The sequence below is a fragment of the Mus pahari genome, chromosome 21 (assembly GCF_900095145.1).
Source record: "Mus pahari chromosome 21, PAHARI_EIJ_v1.1, whole genome shotgun sequence".
In the NCBI taxonomy this organism is placed as follows: Eukaryota; Metazoa; Chordata; class Mammalia; order Rodentia; family Muridae; genus Mus; species Mus pahari.
The window spans coordinates 18,644,806-18,662,849 of record NC_034610.1 but is presented as its reverse complement, the minus strand read 5'-3'; the positions used below and the strand labels follow the sequence as shown (position 1 = coordinate 18,662,849).

Sequence of the window (18,044 nt, the reverse complement as noted above, 5' to 3'; positions counted from 1 at the left end):
CGGCCTGGTCTACAAAGTGAGTTCCAGGATAGCCAGGGTTATACAGAGAAACCCTGTCTCGAAAAACCAAAAAAAAACAAAAAACAAACAACAACAAAAACAAACAAAAAAAAAAAAGAAAGAAAAAGAAAGCAACGTATATGGCGGGGCATGGTGACACATGCCTGTAATCCCACCTGTAATCCCAGGGTTGGGAAGGGAGAGGCAAGCGGATCTCTGTGAGTTCGAGGCCAGCCTGGTCTACAACCTGAGTTCCAGGACAGCCAGGGCACAGAGAAACCTTGTCACAAAACAAAACACCAAGACAAAAAACCAAAACAAAAACCAAACAAACAAAACAAAAAACCAACCAACCAAAAAAAAAGCAGCACGTGGGTATGGAGAGATGGCTCATGGGTTACGAGCCTTTCTGCTCTTCCAGGTGACAGGATTTTTTGCTCCCAGCTGATAACCACCTGAAATTCGATTTCCAGGAGATCCGTTGCCCTTCTCTGGACTCCAGAGACTCAAACATATGTGGCACACACATACAAATAAAAGGTATCTTTCAAAAAAGAAAGTAGCATATATATATATATATATATATATATATATATATATATATATATATATATATATTTGTGTGTGTATGCTTGCAGTTGCAGTACTGTTTACTGATAGTGGAGAATGCCAACATCAAGATCAGCCTAAGCTATACAGCTAAAAAACCAAACCAAACCAAAGAAAATCGCTGTGGTGGTGCCTGCCTGCAATCCTAGCACTTGAGAGGCTGAGATGAGACAGAACGTTTTAAATTCGAGGCTACCCTGGGATAGAGTATGAGATCTTGTCCACCCCCCCAAAAAAAAAATCCAAACAAAGCAAGCAGACATAAAGGATGTGTGGCTATAACTCAGTGCTCGCCTGGTATGTTTGAGCCTCTGGTCTCCACCCCAGAATTGCAAAATAATAGACAAACAAATCTAATTTATTTGGACTTAAAAAGAGGAAAAACCCAACTATGCAGTTATGTCTTATAACTGAATTCCTCCGCTCCACATTGTGGGTGCTCAAGTTCGCAGAGGGCGGAGCAGGGTAGACACTTGGAGGGACTGTGTTGAATGAATGGTTTTACTTAACTGACTGGGTTTACCTAACTGCCTACTCGCAACGCCGAGTAGCTGCTGGGGCGGGCCCAGGCGAGGGCTCCGCCCCGGAAGGCGGGGGCGGGGGCGGAGCCGCAGCCCTGAGTCTTGGCTCACGGGTGGTGGGAGCAGACCGTTCTTGCCTCGGGACCGGCAATCATGGCTCCGGGATGGCCCCGGCCTCTGCCGCAGATCCTCGTGTTGGGATTCGGGTTGGTGTTAATGCGCGCCGCGGCCGGGGAACAAGCACCAGGTATGCACGGCTCAGAGGACCGTAAACCTCGGACTTGGGGGAGGTCAGAAACGGAATTTGAGTGCCTGGAGAACCGGGTGAAACCAGGGAACCGAGAAGACACGAGGATTTGCGATTTGTGCTCTTCAGGCAGCAAGTTCCAAGTGGGAAAGTTCTCACTCCAAGTTTTATCCGCAATCCGAGCTTCAGTTTCGCTACCTGTCCAATTGAGGTGTGGGGGTCTTCTGGCCCAAAAGTGAGAGCCAGAGTAGAGAGAGAACGTAAACTTGAGGGCAGGAGGTTTGTTTTGGGAAGGGGGCACGTCCTCACACTGGTCTGTAATAGGGTCTGTCCAGTCTTGGTATCTAAGAATCGCGAAGGGGCAATGGGGACTTTGCCCTCTATACCATGTGGGGGTGCCCCTTCCATCCGGTGACTTCAATGCCCAGTTATGCGGGGGGAGGGACTGGGGTCGGGCCCGGTGCCCAGGAGTGAGTCACACTGTGGCGCGGGGGGGGGCAATTCCCCCCCCCCCAAGTCCCGCGCCATCCGACCCCCTCCCGCACTGCCGCGTCTGGGTCAGGCGGTGCGGTCACCTGCGAGGAATGCGGGGGTGTGGGGGGGCGATGGTGACTCACGTTATTCGAGCCGACTGACCCTGACCTCAGCCCCCAGAATAGCCGCACCCAGCCGTAAGCTTCTGACCTGCAGCCCCCTCCCCAGGCACCGCCCCATGCTCTAGCGGCAGCTCCTGGAGCGCGGACCTCGACAAGTGCATGGACTGTGCTTCTTGTCCAGCGCGACCACACAGCGACTTCTGCCTGGGATGTGAGTGGGGGCGGGGTAGGGCCGGCGGCAAGCGGGCCCTAGACCTGGGTAGTGGGTTGTTGGGGCAGAGAGGAGGGTTGTAGACGTAGGATGTAGGAAATCAGGGAAGACTGACCGAGGAAGGGGCTTTGATCAGGGTATGTATTGTGTGTGTGTGTGGGGGGGGGGGAGGTAAGCTTGAGACCTCCTTGAGGGCAGACTAGACTGGTGTTCCAAGGGCAAGATCTGATTTGAACCCTGATCACTAGGTGCCGCAGCACCTCCTGCCCACTTCAGGCTACTGTGGCCCATTCTTGGGGGCGCTCTTAGTCTGGTCCTGGTTTTGGCGCTGGTTTCTGGTTTCCTGGTCTGGAGAAGATGCCGCCGGAGAGAAAAGTTTACTAGTAAGTGAGCTCTCCACCATCGCTCCTCCCACTTCCCTCATCATTTCCCTAATTGTCCCCTAACCAGGACAACCCCACTTCTTATCTTCCAGCCCCCATAGAGGAGACTGGTGGAGAGGGCTGCCCAGGTGTGGCACTGATCCAGTGAGGAGCACCCGCGCTTGGGCCCACTCGTCGTCCATTCATTCATTCTGGAGCCAGCCTGGCCTTCCAGACAGAAGCCGAGCCAGACTCTTTCAACCACAAGGGGGTGGGGCGAGGTGGTGATTCACCTCCAAGGACTGGGCTTAGAGTTCAGGGAGCCTTCCAAGGTGTCGACTTGCCCTGTCTCTGGTTCCGGGGCAGACAGAAAGCCTCAAGCTGGGTCACAAAGCGACCCCATACTAAGGAACTGCAGCATTTGCACAAGGGAATCTCTTGCTCCCCACAAGTCCTGGCCTTCTGGCTGACTTGAGGGGCAGATACAACACTGGGTCCCACCCGCTCGGAGGGGCTATAATGCCAGTCCCTGAGATTTAGCCCTAGGAGTGGGTCAGATTGACGGACCTGTTCTTAACACTAAGGGGGCTGGCCCTCTGGGAGGGCTGGCCCCAATACACATGGACACAACCATCCCCCAAGGGGGGTGATATTTATTTTGGGGATAATGTTTGGAGGGGAGGGAGACTTATTAATAAAAGAATCTTTAACTTTAAATGGTTTGGAGTATGGCCTGATCCCTAACGACTCCCCAGAACTGGAGGGAGGGAGCCAGTCGGCCACTGCGGGGGCGGGGGTGAGGCTGTGACTCACACATTCTCAATGCCTGGAGCCCAGCCTGCCAGGACCTGGCTTGCCCTCACCGTTTTTCCAGGGAAGATTTTGAGGAGGAAACCCCAGCATCCAGTACCCCACCCTCCCCAAAGGCTGCCGAGAAATCTTCAGCTGCTCACAGGTCTTTATTCACTAATGGGATGACATTTTCCCTTTCCCAGGCTGCCTCTCACTGAGGGTTCCACCGGGCTAGTGTCCTCCTGTCAGGGGGAAGGTCCTGGGTGCCAGGCACCTGGTTTGGAGGACTTCATCCCCTTCTGGGAGTTGCTGGTCTTTGTTGTCAGGAAGAAGATGGGGAGGGGCACAGGCCATCAACACTCAGAGCTCCATGATATCTCCAGCTGGGGATGCAGGGTAGTAGGGACTGGGGGTATCCCCCAGCCTCAGCAGCCTGAGGGCCTCAGGAATCAGGCTCCCGGGATAGCGCCAGAGAAGCAGCTCTGGGCAAGGGCTCCTGAAAGAAGAAGAAGAAGAAAAAAAAGAGAGAGATTGAAAGAACATGGCAGAAGGCTGGCCTGGCAGAGCCACCTCCTTCCAGGTCCAGGTCGCCTGGAGCCAAAGATGGAAAACAGCACAAGTTGGCTAGAAGCTAAAAATAGCACGATGAGGCAGAGAGTGAGGAGGGGCTCTGAGGGCCCAGTGCGATCACTAGAAGGCCCTCAAGGGGAGGTGCCTACCTGAGTGGCGGCAGGGCTTCGGGAAAAGTCACAGGGGGGCTGCAGTAGGGGTGGTCATTATGTAGGCTGAGTCGGGAGAAATGGGTGGCCATGTTCTCCTCAGACAGGAACCGCTTGTGCAAAGGTTCCCTGGGGGAAAGACCGGAGAATAGAAGCAGGGATGTTGAGAGTGGAGGCAAACTGATGAGGACCAAAGGTGAATCTTGGAAGCCCCATCCGCCCCTACACTTAGAAGTCCCTTCTCCAGGGCTCTCCATGGTCACTGGCACAGCTCCTCTGAGAGGGGAGTTGGGAAGTGGCGCTAGGTGTAGTCCACTCTCTTTGCCCCTTCCCAAAGATCTGTCCACCTGAGTCTACAGGGTAAACCAGGATCCCAGAATCAGCCTTGTCTTGTGTGGCCTAAGGCACCTCCCTCTCCCAGGCTATACATAGGTTACCTTGGAAATCTTGACCTTGGCTTCCCTGCTTCGATACAAGCTCAAGCAGCACGGCTTCCTGCGTCGCCTCGCCACTTTCCAGGATCCCCCTACTGACCAGCCCTGGGTCCCCCAGCCTAAACTCTTGCCCTCCGCTCGTCCGGCCCACTCAGGGACCAATTACGCACCTGGCGTCTAGGCCGCGAGTTACCCCAGTGGTGGCCCGTGGGTCCCGACTTGGGGGACCTCGCTCCAGGGGCTGTTGCAGGATCATTACGGCTCAGGGTCCTGCAGATAGAGGGGTGGGATTCAAGCAGCAGAGGCGGAGCCTTTGAGGGCGTGGTACAGCGCGAGGGGCGGACCCACCGGCGTACGCACTGGAGACGTTTTACGCAGGCGCGGAAGACGGGCCGTACGAGGTTAGAAGGCGGGACAGGTCGGCGCGGTGGGGGAGGGGATGCGGCGTGGCGGGACAGTTCTGGGCGCTGCTTAGCATAAGGGTGTTTCGTGTAGTTCTCCTAGGTTTCTGTGGTTCGAGACAGCACGGACCTGCCGCCTTAGTTGTTGGGCGACAGGCAGTGCCTGGTCTTGGGGCGCAACGAGAAGAGCCACCCTCAGGCACGTCCGGAGTCGAGAGGTTGTGTCGCGCGTCGAGAGATTGTGTCACACGTAGAGCCCTCTGGGACTTGTAGTTCTCAAGATGGAGCATGCCGCACCGCTCGCGGTGCCTCTGGGTCAGGTGAGTCGAGTGTACGCACAGTGCCTTCTGGGGTTTGTAGTCGTGCTCTGACATCTGACCCTGGAGTGATCCCGAACTTTGAGATCTAATAGTGACTGAAGGATTAGATGTCGGTATATTTTCCTGTGCGGGATAATAGAACCACTTAAAAAATTTAGCGCCGTTGGAAGTGGTGGCACACTTTAGATCCTAGCACTGGGAAGGCAGAGGGAGACATACCTCTTGTGACATAGAAACCAGCCTGCTACTTAGCGAATTCCACATCATCCAATGCTATATAGTTAACCCCTGACTCAAAAAAAAAAAAAAATGTTCATCGTAATTGTAAATGAGGTGCCCCTCCCCATTTAAACCCAGGGTCTTGGGCGTCATAAGAATGTGCTGTCTTGTTTAGTTACACCTCAGCCCACTGCTTACTGGTGTGAGACAGTCTCATAAGTCGTGAACTTTGTTATATACTGGAGAATGACCTTGAACTTCTGTTCTTCCTGCCTTTACTGCCATGAGTGCCCCAGGCTATGGGGTGTGATGCAAAGCCCAATGTATACAATGTATACAAAGCTGGGTGCCAGCACTCAAGTTCCAAAGCTTGTAATTGCCTGTTAACACCAGCTACAGGGCATCCAATCCTCTGGCCCCTGTGGACTTACTTCCTTGTATATACTTCCCTCACACACTTATACAAAATACAAATCATTACAATCAGTAAAGTAAGTCGTTGTTTTTTTTTTTGAGACAAGGTTTCTCTGTATAGCCCTGGCTATCCTGGAACTCACTTTGTAGACCAGGCTGGCCTCGAACTCAGAAATCCGCCTGTCTCTGCCTCCTGAGTACTGGGATTAAAGGTGTGCGCCACCACTGCCCGTCAGTAAAGTAAATCTTAAAAAGGAAGAAAAGAGCATGGTCTACCATGAGCAGTTACCCTCAGCCCCAAGAACCACTGTGCGTGCTTGTACACACACACACACACACACACACACACACACACACACACACGTATTTTGAAACAGGGTTTCTCTGTGTGGCCTTGGCTGCCCTGGAACTTGCTCTGTAGACCAGGCTGGCCTAAAATTTACAGAGATCGCCTGCCTCTGCCTCCCGAGTGCTGGGATTGAAGGCGTGTGTCACCATTGCCCATATATGTACATCAAACTGGCCAGGAACTCAGAGATTTACCTAACTGCCTCCTCTCGATTGTTGGAATGGATTAAAGGCATGCCACCACGCTTGGCTTACTTATTTCCTTGTAAAGTTTTCTCATTGTTTTATGTATGTAAGTGTTTTGCTTACATGTTGTATGTGTGTTTTGCTTACATGTTGTATGTGTGCTATGGTACATGCACACACACACACGCACACACACACACACACACACACACACACACGGCAGAAGCAAGATCTGTCTGGGACAGCCAAGGCCACACAGAGCCTAATCATGGTGAGTTCTGGGCCAGAGAGGGTTCCTGGTGAGAACCTTTTTCTGAGGTGTTGGGGGAAAAAGAGAGAGACAGACAGAAAAAGAGAGAGAGCGGAAAGGGGAGAGGGGGGAGAAGAGAGAGAGGTGCAGTAGAGGGAGGGGCATGGGCTCTTCTGGAACTGGAGGTGCAGGTGGTTGTGATCTGCCATGTGGGTGCTTTGAGGATCCTCTGCAAGAGTGGTGCACACCTACCTGCTGAGCCATCTTGCAACCTCCTCCCCCGCACCCCCGTTTTTTAAAGATTGATTCATTATTTTGAGTCACTTAGATTTTTGAGTTAGGGTCTGAGATATTTCAGGCTGGCCTGAGGTTTGTCACATACTGGAATGTGTCCTTCTGCTTGTCTTTTTGAGTGCTGGGATCCCAGGCTACAAGTGTGTGCTTGCTTTATGCAGTATGCTGTGCACGCACACACTCTACCAATTCAGTTCCGTCCTTAGTGTGCACTTGAGACTACCTCATGTAGCCCAGGCTGCTTCTGAATTCCCTGTCTAGCTGAGGATAACCTTGAGTTACCAGTGAGTTCCCCTGCCTCCAGCTATGGCAGTGCTGGGGTTACATTCTATACAGCTCCCTCGCTGCTGCAGTGGGGTTACATTCTATATAGCTCCCTCGCTGCAGTGGGGTTACATTCTATACAGCTCCCTTGCTGCAGTGGGGTTACATTCTATACAGCTCCCTCTGGCTGTGGTGCTCTCAGGATTTGTTTACATAATCATGACAGAATTTCCTGTGAGTGCCATCTGTCTGTTCAGCCAATGGGAGAAGAGACTTGGTCTTGCTTAAAGTCTTAGGCATGGCTCCTCAGTTCTTTTCTCACTCTCTTCCTGGAGTCACTCTGCACGGGCCGATGCCCGTGACCCTGGCTGAGATGGGCTGAGAAGCCTGGGCAGGGGAGGCAAGCAGGGGTCTGTGGGAGGTGGCCCCAGACTTCTTAAGACTCTCTTGATCCACCCTTTTCCACAGGCTGAGGTATTTCAGGCCCTGCAGCGACTGCACATGACCATCTTTTCCCAGAGTGTCTCCCCCTGCGGGAAGTTTCTGGCAGCTGGCAACAATTATGGGCAGATTGCCATCTTCAGGTACCCACAACGCTGATTCCCACCACACAGGAGCCCTGGCACTTGCACCTCCTTGGCTTTGACTTGGCTCCCTACCTCTCTTTCAGTTTGTCTGCTGCCTTAAGTTCAGAGGCCAAAGAAGAAAGCAAAAAACCCGTGGTGGTCTTCCACGGTGGGTACAGCTGTTGAGAGTGGTTCAGGTGACCTCAGGAGAGAGAGGGCGCACCGGGCTAATTAGAGTTTTCTGTGTCTCTCTAGCCCATGACGGGCCTGTCTACAGCATGGTTTCCACAGATCGACACCTACTCAGTGCTGGAGACGGAGAGGTCAAGGGTTGGCTTTGGGCAGAAATCCTCAAGAAGGTAAGAAGTCTGGAGTCTAGGGCAGGGCTGGGCTTCCCCACCTCAGAGGTGTGGGGATCAGGGTTTCCTCCTGTGTTTCTCCATGAAGGGCTGTAAGGAACTGTGGCGTCGCCAGCCTCCATACAGGTGAGCCAGGACCACGGTGGGGGAGGCAGATGAGGTCACGGACACTCTCTGTGATTTTTGACCCTTCTCTTCCTCCACCTAGGACCAGCCTGGAAGTACCTGAAATCAATGCCTTGCTGCTTGTCCCCAAGGTCTGAGCTCTTTGTGACCATTCAAGACCAAACATGGATTCTTTACCCGTCCCCTATCCTGATGGACAGGGGCTTTCAGCTCCCTCCTGCCTCCCTCCACAGGAGAATTCGCTCATCCTGGCTGGGGGAGATTGTCAGCTGCACAGTATGGATCTGGAAACTGGGGCCTTCACAGTGAGTGGAGGTCTGGGGCCAGGGCAAGTGTGGACCTGCCCTGTGTTTCCTGCATCTCCTGAGCCATCCACCCCTCTGCCCTGCAGCGGGCCCTCCGGGGCCACACAGACTACATCCATTGCCTGGCACTGAGGGAGCGCAGCCCTGAGGTATTGTCCGGCGGTGAGGATGGAGCTGTACGCCTTTGGGGTAAGTAAAACTCCAATTACAGGGGATGAAAGTAAGCCAGGCCTAGTGGCTCAAGCCTTTGATCCCAGCACTTGGGAGGCCAAGGCAGGCGGATCTGTGTGATTCTGAGGCGGGCTGGTGTTCAGAGTGAGTTCCAGGACAGCCTGAGCTATGCAGAGATCTTATCTAGAAAAATTAAAAAAAAAAAAAAAGACAACAAATGAGAAAGTGGGGTGTGTGTGTGTGGGGGGGCTCAGGCTTTGTGGCTCACCAGGAGCCTTGGTGGCTTTTTCCCCACAGATCTCCGTATAGCCAAAGAGGTTCAGACCATCGAAGTCTACAAGCATGAGGTGAGGAGAGAGTGCGTCCATGTCCCCCCTCCTCATCCCTCCTCAGACACCCTCACATCTTTTCTCCTTTGCAGGAGTGCTCGAGGCCCCACAACGGGCGCTGGATTGGCTGCTTAGCCACTGACTCAGACTGGATGGTGAGCTGGGCAGAGTGTGGGGTGGAGGAGTGGCCACCGAAGGTCCATGGTTCACAGTGACCGGAGCCTGCCACCTCTCTGTGCAGGTCTGTGGAGGGGGCCCAGCCCTCACCCTCTGGCACCTCAGGTCTTCCACACCCACTACCGTCTTTCCCATTCGAGCACCACAGAAGCACGTCACCTTCTACCAGGACCTGGTGAGACCCCCTCTCTTTTTTTTTGGTTTTTCGAGACAGGGTTTCTCTGTATAGCCCTGGCTGCACTGGAACTCACTTTGTAGACCAGGCTGGCCTCGAACTCAGAAATTCGCCTGCCTCTGCCTCCCAAGTGCTGGGATTAAAGGCACGCACCACCACGCCCGGCGAGACCCCCTCTCTTGATTCTGTCCCACTGTCCAGTGCCCCCACCTAGACCTGACCCCTGCATCTCCTCTTTGTCCTGCACAGATCCTGTCTGCTGGTCAGGGCTGTTGTGTCAATCACTGGCAACTGAGCGGGGAGCTTAAGGCCCAGGTGCCTGGCTCCTCCCCAGGGCTGCTCAGCCTGAGCCTCAACCAGCAGCCAGCAGCCCCAGAGTGCAAGGTTGGTCTTGGGATGGCCTGGGGTCTCAGGGGGCCTGTGGGATAGCGACTTAGCCAGGTGTGTCTTCTCTGTCTTCTTTGTCTTTAGGTCCTGACTGCATCGGGCAACAGCTGTCGAGTGGATGTCTTTACCAACCTGGGCTACCGAGCCTTCTCCTTGTCCTTCTGACATCATGACCCTCTATTTCAGGGGCTAGAGTGATGCTTGTGTTTTGGGATAGGGGTTTTATACTTTTGCTCAGGCTGGCCTGGAACTCTATGGCTTAGCTTGGTCTCAAACTCCTGTATGAGATTTAACTCTGTGAACCATTACATTCAGCTTTTGTTTTCCTATCAAAATAAAATTTTAGACTTTTCTTGTTTGCATTTTCTTCCCAAAAATGGAGACCAATTAAGTATAGTGATTTATATATATGTATATCTAGCTCTGACTTATCCTTACACATAAATACCCATCCCCACCCCTCTCACACAGATGGGGCAGGACCTGGCGCTTAGAAAAGATAGATCTATATAGATTCAAAAAATAAACAGCTCTGCTCCCGCCACCCACCTGGGGCACCTGCCCCAAAGCTGGCCCCAGCACCCAAAGTGCCTTTGTACACCTCTTGGGGCATGGAAGACTTCCCTTGGAAGTTATTTTAGGCCCCGTGGTTCCATTGGCTGTTAGGAAATTGAGCTCCAGAGTGAGAAAAGGTAGCCCTGGCCCCCAACCCTCAGGTCCTTCGGAAGAGGTTGCTCAGAAAGCTTCCACTCTGCCCCGATCCCAGGCGCAGTGAAAAGCGGGTCTTCGCGCGTCTTGGGGTGGCTGCAGCCTCACTGAGCTCTTTCTGGCGCTGGGAGCGCAGCTGCTGTCCAATCACTACCTGCATGTCGTCCTGAAGGTAGGAGGCAAAGTGGGGTGGGTATGGGGGTGGGATGAGGTCAGGATACCTGTCCACCAGTCCTCTTCAGGGCCTGCCCTCTCACCTGCCAAGCCTCGAGCTCTTGCGTCAGCGCCACCTTCTGGCGGATGGCGCGCAGCAGCTCCCGGGACAGAGAGTCCCGCTCTAGGGAGACACGACTGAGCTCCAGTGACAGCTTCAGGGCCCTGAGAATCAAAGGGGTAGAGAACGTGGTCTGGGGGGTGCTGGGGCCTCCTGGACCTTGGTGAAAGGGGGGCTGAATCTTCTGAGTCAAGATGAAGGCTATACTCCTGTCAGGGCAGTGGAAATCAGGGACCCAGAAGGACCAGGCAGAGTACAAGCCCCGCCGAGGCAGTGGGGGAGAAGAGAATGCCGGGCTCACTTGTTCACTGCTTCATCCCTGTCAGAGAGCGCACAGCTTAGGGCTTCCTCTGGATTGTCCTGTGCTCTCAGCTCCTTTTGTCTCTGCAGCTCATCCCGAAGCGTCTGTAGTTCTGTGCGGTGTAGCGTGATCTACAGGCCAGGAAGAAGGCAGACTGGCACAAAAGCCTTGAAGGACAACCTGCCTTCCCATAACATGTGACTGGGCTATAAACACCGCAGGCAACTCAGCCTGTGTTCAAACTCGGAGTGAATCCTTTGAATCAGGCTGGTGGGGGTGGCATAGTAAAGGAGAGGTAGGGTTAGCCTTCAACAGGAAGGATGCAGGGAGAAGGACAGGGAACAGTAGAGCCCCTGAGGCTTCCAGGAGGTACAGACCAGCCCAGCAAGACTACAAGTTCATAAAGGAGGGGGCTTGACAGTGGAGATGGGAAAGAAGTGGACACCTGGGGGCTTTTTGTGCAGTACCATGCTCTCCCACCTCATCCTGCAGCCTGGCCACTTCTGCCTCCTTCTCCTCCAGTATCTCCACTGGGCTCAGGGATGCTCGTTTCTTGGGTGGCTCCAAGGTCTCTTCCTGGATTGAAGGCTGGGGACTGGATGCCTCTTGAGTCTCAGGGGACAATATGGCCTGTTTGTCAAAGGAATTGGTCAGTGATGTATGTTACCTCTGGGAAGAGGAGAAGAGCCTGCATCCTTCATAAATTATTCGAATTTGGGGCTGGTAGGCTCACCTGAGAGCCTCCGCATTCATTGACTTGCTGGTCTTGGTCTTGGTCACTGTCAAGGCTGTGGGCGAGCTCGGTCTGCAGGGAGGCACCCGATATCTCAGCGTCCTGGAGTCGCGACTCCTCCTCCAGCTCCGACACCCTCCGCTGCAGCCTCCTCAGCGTGCTCAGCGCCTCTCCAGCCTCAAAGCGCGCTCGTTCCAGCTGCAGGTCATACAGGTCCAGCTGTCAGCAGGAAGCTGGCCCTCTGCGGTGGGCCCACAGGGGGTACCCGAGGGCAATGCAAGGGTCTGCACCCTGTGGAGCAGGCCTGCTCTCTCTCCTGAATCACAGTTACCTAGAGCACACACCTCCCTTTTGCAGGCACCAATTTCCTCAGCTATAAAGCAGGGTGTGCCTGGCATCATCCTCTGCCCCAGGTCTGGCCTCATCAGGTCATCTCACAGAGTGGGTCCCCTCCCCTGTGCAGTCTTCCTTTTAATTCACTAATTGCTTTGATCTAGCATTTATTGATTCTCCTGAGTCCCACAGTCTCACCACAGTCCTTTGAGGTGTATGATACCACCCCATTTAACAAATGGGGAAACTGAGGCAGGGTGTGGCTAAGAAGCCAAGCCATCTGAATTCAGACTGTCCTTCCTTTTCACTCCTTTCCACCGGGTCCACAGCCCCAGACTGTCCAGGCCAGATATTTCTGTCCTGAATTCTGGCCTTGGTCTTCTTCCTGGCCTGCCAGGCTGTCTGACGCACCTTAAAAGTGCCTGTCTCTCGCTCGATACACTTTCTTGGGTCCCACTTCAGCGTCTCACATCTCCCAGAAAGTCCCAAGGTCCTTGCCCAGCTGGCTGTCCCCTCCCCCAGCCCCTCTGTTCACCTCCAGCTTGTGTTCTTTTCTCTCTCTGCGAAGCAGCAGCAACTCCTCATGGGTGGTCTGTAGCCTGCCCTGCCCTTTGTCCACTTCTTCACGAAGGCCTCGGATCTGGGCCTCCAGGTCCTGCCGTCGGTCTTGCAGCATCTGATTCTGGGGCCAGATGTCAGAGGAGATAAGGCAGAGGTTGGGGCACGGGGTTGCCTGGGCCAGTCTCAGGGAGCTCCAGCTGCTACTCACCTCTGCCTGCAGACTCTCCAGCCTCGCTCTCAGCTCTGCCCCTGCCAGGGTCTGAGTCTGACATTGCCCCCGAAGGGTGTCCAGCTCCCGCTGAAGCTCCTGCTCAGTCCTGGAGGCCTGTGAAGGGGGCTGACAATGGAGCCATCCGACAGCTTGGAGTTGACACCAACCCAGCCTGTCCACTGACCTGTCCCCCAACTGAGGACCTGTACAGCAGTCCCCATCTCTCCAGGGACCAGGGCCACCCCACCTGGGCCAGCTGCTGGCTGAGCCTGAGGTTTTGCTCGCTGAGTTCAGCAAGGGCCTTCGCCCGCTCTCGACCACTGTCCTGCCGCTCTGACCGCTGTTCGCCAAGCTGGGCCCGCAGGGCTTCCACATCTCCCTCCAGTTCCACAGCTCTGGCCTCCCACTCAGCACCCCGGGCAGCCAGTCCTCGACGGAGCTCATGATTCTCCTGCTGCAGCTTCTGTGTGGAGGGGAAAGAACGAAGCCACCTAAGATGGGAGAAGACTCGGAGACAGAGATGGAGGGAGAGACACCCAGATCATCTGTGGAAGAGGCCAGTCTGTCTAAGGCAGACAAGAAAGCAAAAAAAAGCAGTGAGAGGCAGAAGGAGTGAAATGAAACCCAGAGAGAGCTAGGAAGAAGACTCCAGGCCAAATAGGTAGGCTCACACAGGCAGCGTTGGTAGCCATAGCCCTGATGTCCGCTCACCTCCTGCTGCCGCCTGGGCTTCTGGACCCGAAGTCGTAACCGACGTTTTTGGCGTCTGAGTCTGGTAGAATTTAAGCCCCGGCCCATGGCCTCTCGCACGTTGAAGTCTCCTGGAACTTCTGTGGGCCAGCTTGGCCCAGCCCCTCTTCCCATCTCCCTCTAATTAATCCTGGGCTGTCCCACCCAGAGACCCACCCCTCCATCTGCGCTTCCCCAAACCTGTTGGACCAGGCAGAAGGTGGGGCACGGGGGGGACGAACACTTTACACACTAAGGTGCCCAGCTCGAGAAGAGAGACCAGTCTGGGAGGCCTTACAGCAGGAAGGGATGGGCCAAGTGACTCTGACCACAGCTGCTAATTATGAGCAGGTGTACTGCCAGGTACTTTGCGGACTCGCTATCTGCATTACTTCTTTTCAGCCACTAGAGGGAGAACATCAACATCCTCAAACGAGGAAACCGGGTCAGAAGCTGGAAGCGTGGGACCGCAAGCTAGGTAGCCAAACTCTTACTCAATATTGCTAGGGCAATAAAAGACTGCTTGGTGCTTGGTTCTGCTACTGCTATATGGTTTTGACAAGTCCTTTTAATATCTTGCAAGTCCCTTTAACACCTCCGAGCCCTTTGTCCTTCAACTCCTACAGACATATATCATTCCTAGTCAGTATTTCCCTTGTTCTTTCTCTATTCTAGGGTCTGGCTATTAAGAGCTGAAGGAGACCTTCACTGCTAGAGGGTCACAAGTAATGGACACATATCTGAATCAGGCAAATTCAGAGAGAGAGAGACATAGAGGAAGAGCTATGGAAGACTCTGGAAAGTGAGAGAAGGAGGAAGCAGAACAGGGGTTCACTTAAGAAGGGGCTGATGTTTACATTGGCCCCTGCAGAGCAAGGGAGGCCAACCAGAAAGGGGGTGGAACAGCCAGTGCAAACCAGGAACAAAGGCATACATCTGCAATCTCGACTAAATGTTGGAGGAGGATGGGCTTAAGGCCAGCCCTGACTCAGAAGTGGGGAAGGCAGGCAAATGTAAAAGCCCTAAGGGACAGGCCTGCATCACTGGAGGAACTGAAAAAGACCCTGTCAAAAGAGGGATGGTGTCACTGACACTAGAGACCACAAGTTCCCTGGACTTTTAGGCCATAGTGAGGAATTTCAGTTCTGTGATGACAGCTGCGGTTCAGGAATTAAGTCATAAGCAATATGATTGCTTTTTCTTTTCTTCTTTCTTTTTCTCTTTACCTTTTCTTTTCTTTCTTTTTTCTTTTTTGAGGCAGGTTTTTGTGTGTATCCCTGGCTGTCCTGGAACTTGCTTCATAGCCCCGGTTGGTCTTGGATTCACAGAGACCCACCTGCCTCTGCCTCCCAAGCACTGGAATTAAAGGCGTGCACCACTGTGCCCAGCCCGACTGCACTTTTAATGTCCATCGGCTGCTAGAGTCACAGATCCAGGAAAGCTGTGCCCAGGGTGGGGGTGCTGCAGAGTTTGAGGCAGAGCCATGGTCACTGCCACCAGTGTGGAAGCTACAAAGCGTGAAATACGGGATGACAAATTCGGAACCAGGTGTAGAAGCTTCAAAGAGGCTTGCTTACAGGTGTGCGCAGGGTTTCACTATGTCGACTAGGCTGGCCTTGAGCCCACAGAGATCTAGATCTTCCTGCCTCTGCCTCCCAAGCCATGCCTGGATCTTTTTCTCTGGGGACAGGTCTTGTTATGTAGCCTTTCTCGGCCTCTAAAGTGCTGGGACTACGGGCTTCCATGTATACCTCCCACGGATTCCCTGCCTCGATCTGTTTGAGAGGTACCACTCTGCCCATGTGTCCTCTCGCCTCTCCTTGCTTGGCTCCTGTCCACCCCAGCGCTGCGCCCCCCATCTGCCCCAGGCTAACTCACTTCTTCACGCTCCAGGTGCTGAGTGTTCAGTGTCTCCAGCTGCCTCCGAAGCTCCTCGTTGCGCTCCAGAAGCATCTTGCCAAGTTCAGCGGCCAGCAACAGGTCCTTCTCTTTCTGTTGCAGCTGCAGGGATAGGTCCTCTGGCTCTTCTGGCGCTGGCCCTCCTCCCAGGAAGGAGTCTCGTCGCTCCAGCACAAAGGGAAAGAATCCTTCATCGCCACTAGGAGAAGCACCCCCTGAGAGCAGTCCGGAAGGGAAGCTTGGCTCACCAGGGGAGTCCATGGTGCCTTCGCATCTGTGAAGACAGGTTGCTGCTGAAACAGCCATTCGGCAGCAGCCCCCGGGCTCGCCCCCTAGTGGCCTTTCAATCCTGCAGCCTGGGCCAACAAGGGTTAATGATCCATGTTGGCCACCCAGCTCCGTTAATGACCTCGGGGTAGACTGAGGCTGGAAGCAGAATGAAACCAGCCATCTAGCCCTTCACCTCCTGCCTCCTGCCTTTGTCACACAGTCTTTGCCCTAGGGAATTCCGATTTGTCCCTGCACTCTGATGCCACAAGCAACCCAATGACAGACCTTGCTCATCTTCCCAGTCCCTCACCACCTGGGCACTAATCCTAGAATGGCAGGCTCACATAGACCTTAGGGATGAAACCAACTTCCTATCCGGAGAGTGCTGGCTTTCACCAGTGGGGACAGTTGTGTCTTGACCCTTTAGCCACAGGGATCCAACTCCTTCCCCTTCCAGAAACTCAGATCTCTAGCTCCTGCCTTCCCATATCCTGGTCTACTTTCTCAGGACCCAAAGTGCGTTAGATTTGATTTAGCCTTGTCAGTCTTGATGGCCATCACGTTCCCTCTCCTGGACTCCAAGTGGAATCTCCGGAATCCTTATTTTATCAAGACTCGGGTATTCCTGCCTTTACCCCTCCTGACTTAGGAGCCTTCATCCGCAGACCCCCATTTTCCCTGAGCCCTGGCGCTGACCCAGCGCAGGGCGAGGTAACAGGTTGTGCCAGCCAGCGCGCCACAGCCTCCACTTCGGGTTTCTGTTTACTTCCCGGCCCGCCCCTGGGGATGGGAGCCCTGTGCTTTACTAGGGCCGCCCAGGGAGAAGGGTTCAGGGGCTCAGGAGAAAAGGCCTGACACTCTGGTTTCTCCATGCCAACCCCGGGAGGGTCCCCGCCCCCTACTCACCGGGAGCCCACACGCACCTGTTCCCCTCCCCTCGACAGGTGCCAAGTACATCTGGGCCGGAAAATCCCAGGTGTCACTCATGTCCCAGTCCAGGTGTCCTAGGGCTAGACCCAGTGGGTTCTCCGACCCGTTTTGGATATCCAATGCCTAACCAACGCTCTTTGCGGCAGGTGTCCGGCTTCCCGGAGTTACTTCCAGAGTCCCTAGAGGCTGTTCCCGATCTTTACTCTACCGTTCCGACCGGTCCTCTCCAACCATGCCCCAAACCTGAGTGTCCCGCCCTCATCACCCCCTAGGCTCTCACCTGTCGCCACCGGGCTCCCTCCGAGGTTCCCAGATCTCCAAGTCCTCTTCCGGAGGCGGTGCCAGGTGCAGGCTTGCACAGGTGAGGGGGCGGTGCCGAGGGAGGGGTTGGGACGCCCCCTGGTGGTGGGAATGGCTAGGCACTGTCAAAGGAATGTCACATCCGTCCTCTTAAAGATCCATCTTGTGTCCTACTGGGAACATTAATTGAACACCTGCTATGTGCAGATCTATAGGCTGAGCAAAGAAGTCAGCTTCTTACTCTTCATGCTTGCCCTTGTGATAGGAAATTATTAGTAAGGATACTGCTCCACTAAGAAAGCCCTTCTATAGTAATTTTTTTTCCCTTTGTAACACCCTGAGGAAGCAGCATCTACTGACACACTATTTTATAGAAGGGCAAGCTGACGTTCGGGGAAGCCACCGGCTTTGTTTGGGGTACAAGTTTGTATTAATTACTTTTCTATTGCCGTGACAAAGCATTATGACCAAGGCAACTCATAAAAGAAAGCATTTATTTTGGGGACTCATGGCTCCAGAGGGTTAGAGACCATGATCATGGCAGGAGCATGGCAGCAGGCAGGCAGACTTTGTACTGGAGCCGTAGCTGAGAGCTTCCCTCTGATACATGGGCAGGAAGGGGAGCGAGCATGAGAGCAAGGACCTGGCATGGGCTTTTGAATTTCAAAGTTTACCTCCAGTGGCACACGTCTTCCGGTAAAGTCTGACTTCCTAATCCTTCCCAAACAGTTCAACCAACTGGGACAAAGCATTCAAATGTATGAGCCTACAGGGGGGCATTCTCATTTGAACCCCCACAGTTATGAACAGTGAACGTGTGCGGTGCCATCTTTGGGATGTGTGTGTGACAGGGTCTCATGTGTCACAGGATGGCCTCAAACTCACTAAAGAACAGAGGACCTCGAGCTTCCAGATGCTCCTGGCTCCACCTCCTGGTTGTAGGATGACAGGCTCGTACCTCCCCGCACTCAGCCTATGCTGTGCTGGGTTTGAATCCGTGCCTGGCGTGTTAG

The 18,044-nt window shown here is 54.0% G+C and overlaps 4 protein-coding genes across 6 annotated transcripts; 2 read left to right on the top strand and 2 right to left on the bottom strand.

Annotated features, from left to right (window-relative positions):
* Positions 1 to 1,246: 1,246 nt before the first annotated feature.
* On the top strand, positions 1,247 to 3,263 carry Tnfrsf12a (TNF receptor superfamily member 12A). Its single transcript, XM_021221648.2, has 4 exons — positions 1,247 to 1,377; positions 2,080 to 2,184; positions 2,433 to 2,567; positions 2,660 to 3,263. Exons 1-4 carry the CDS (start codon positions 1,284 to 1,286, stop codon positions 2,713 to 2,715), a joined length of 390 nt encoding a protein of 129 aa, XP_021077307.1. The 5' UTR covers positions 1,247 to 1,283; the 3' UTR covers positions 2,716 to 3,263.
* A 223-nt stretch (positions 3,264 to 3,486) lies between these two features.
* Positions 3,487 to 4,830, bottom strand: Hcfc1r1 (host cell factor C1 regulator 1). Of its 3 annotated transcripts, none has more exons than XM_021221654.2 (3): positions 4,662 to 4,830; positions 4,058 to 4,198; positions 3,487 to 3,834 (listed from the first exon to the last, which is right to left on the bottom strand). In XM_021221654.2, the coding sequence occupies exons 1-3, from the start codon at positions 4,745 to 4,747 to the stop codon at positions 3,699 to 3,701; spliced, it is 363 nt and encodes a 120-aa protein (XP_021077313.1). In that variant the 5' UTR covers positions 4,748 to 4,830; the 3' UTR covers positions 3,487 to 3,698. The 3 variants fall into 3 exon arrangements, with proteins under 3 accessions (XP_021077313.1, XP_021077314.1, XP_029388995.1); XM_021221655.2 differs by having other exon boundaries at positions 4,058 to 4,186; positions 4,662 to 4,828; XM_029533135.1 differs by lacking the exon at positions 4,662 to 4,830 and adding an exon at positions 4,495 to 4,635 and having other exon boundaries at positions 4,058 to 4,186.
* A 22-nt stretch (positions 4,831 to 4,852) lies between these two features.
* On the top strand, positions 4,853 to 10,134 carry Thoc6 (THO complex 6). The gene is made up of 13 exons (XM_021221242.2): positions 4,853 to 5,212; positions 7,656 to 7,771; positions 7,858 to 7,922; positions 8,009 to 8,112; positions 8,201 to 8,238; positions 8,321 to 8,369; positions 8,472 to 8,543; positions 8,630 to 8,732; positions 9,012 to 9,061; positions 9,136 to 9,198; positions 9,285 to 9,395; positions 9,645 to 9,779; positions 9,867 to 10,134. Exons 1-13 carry the CDS (start codon positions 5,174 to 5,176, stop codon positions 9,945 to 9,947), a joined length of 1,026 nt encoding a protein of 341 aa, XP_021076901.1. The 5' UTR covers positions 4,853 to 5,173; the 3' UTR covers positions 9,948 to 10,134.
* Positions 10,131 to 17,052, bottom strand: Bicdl2 (BICD family like cargo adaptor 2). Its single transcript, XM_021221241.1, has 10 exons — positions 17,012 to 17,052; positions 15,511 to 15,805; positions 13,151 to 13,366; positions 12,901 to 13,017; positions 12,667 to 12,813; positions 11,799 to 11,996; positions 11,546 to 11,695; positions 11,066 to 11,196; positions 10,748 to 10,868; positions 10,131 to 10,656 (listed from the first exon to the last, which is right to left on the bottom strand). Exons 2-10 carry the CDS (start codon positions 15,790 to 15,792, stop codon positions 10,495 to 10,497), a joined length of 1,524 nt encoding a protein of 507 aa, XP_021076900.1. The 5' UTR covers positions 15,793 to 15,805; positions 17,012 to 17,052; the 3' UTR covers positions 10,131 to 10,494.
* Positions 17,053 to 18,044: the final 992 nt, after the last annotated feature.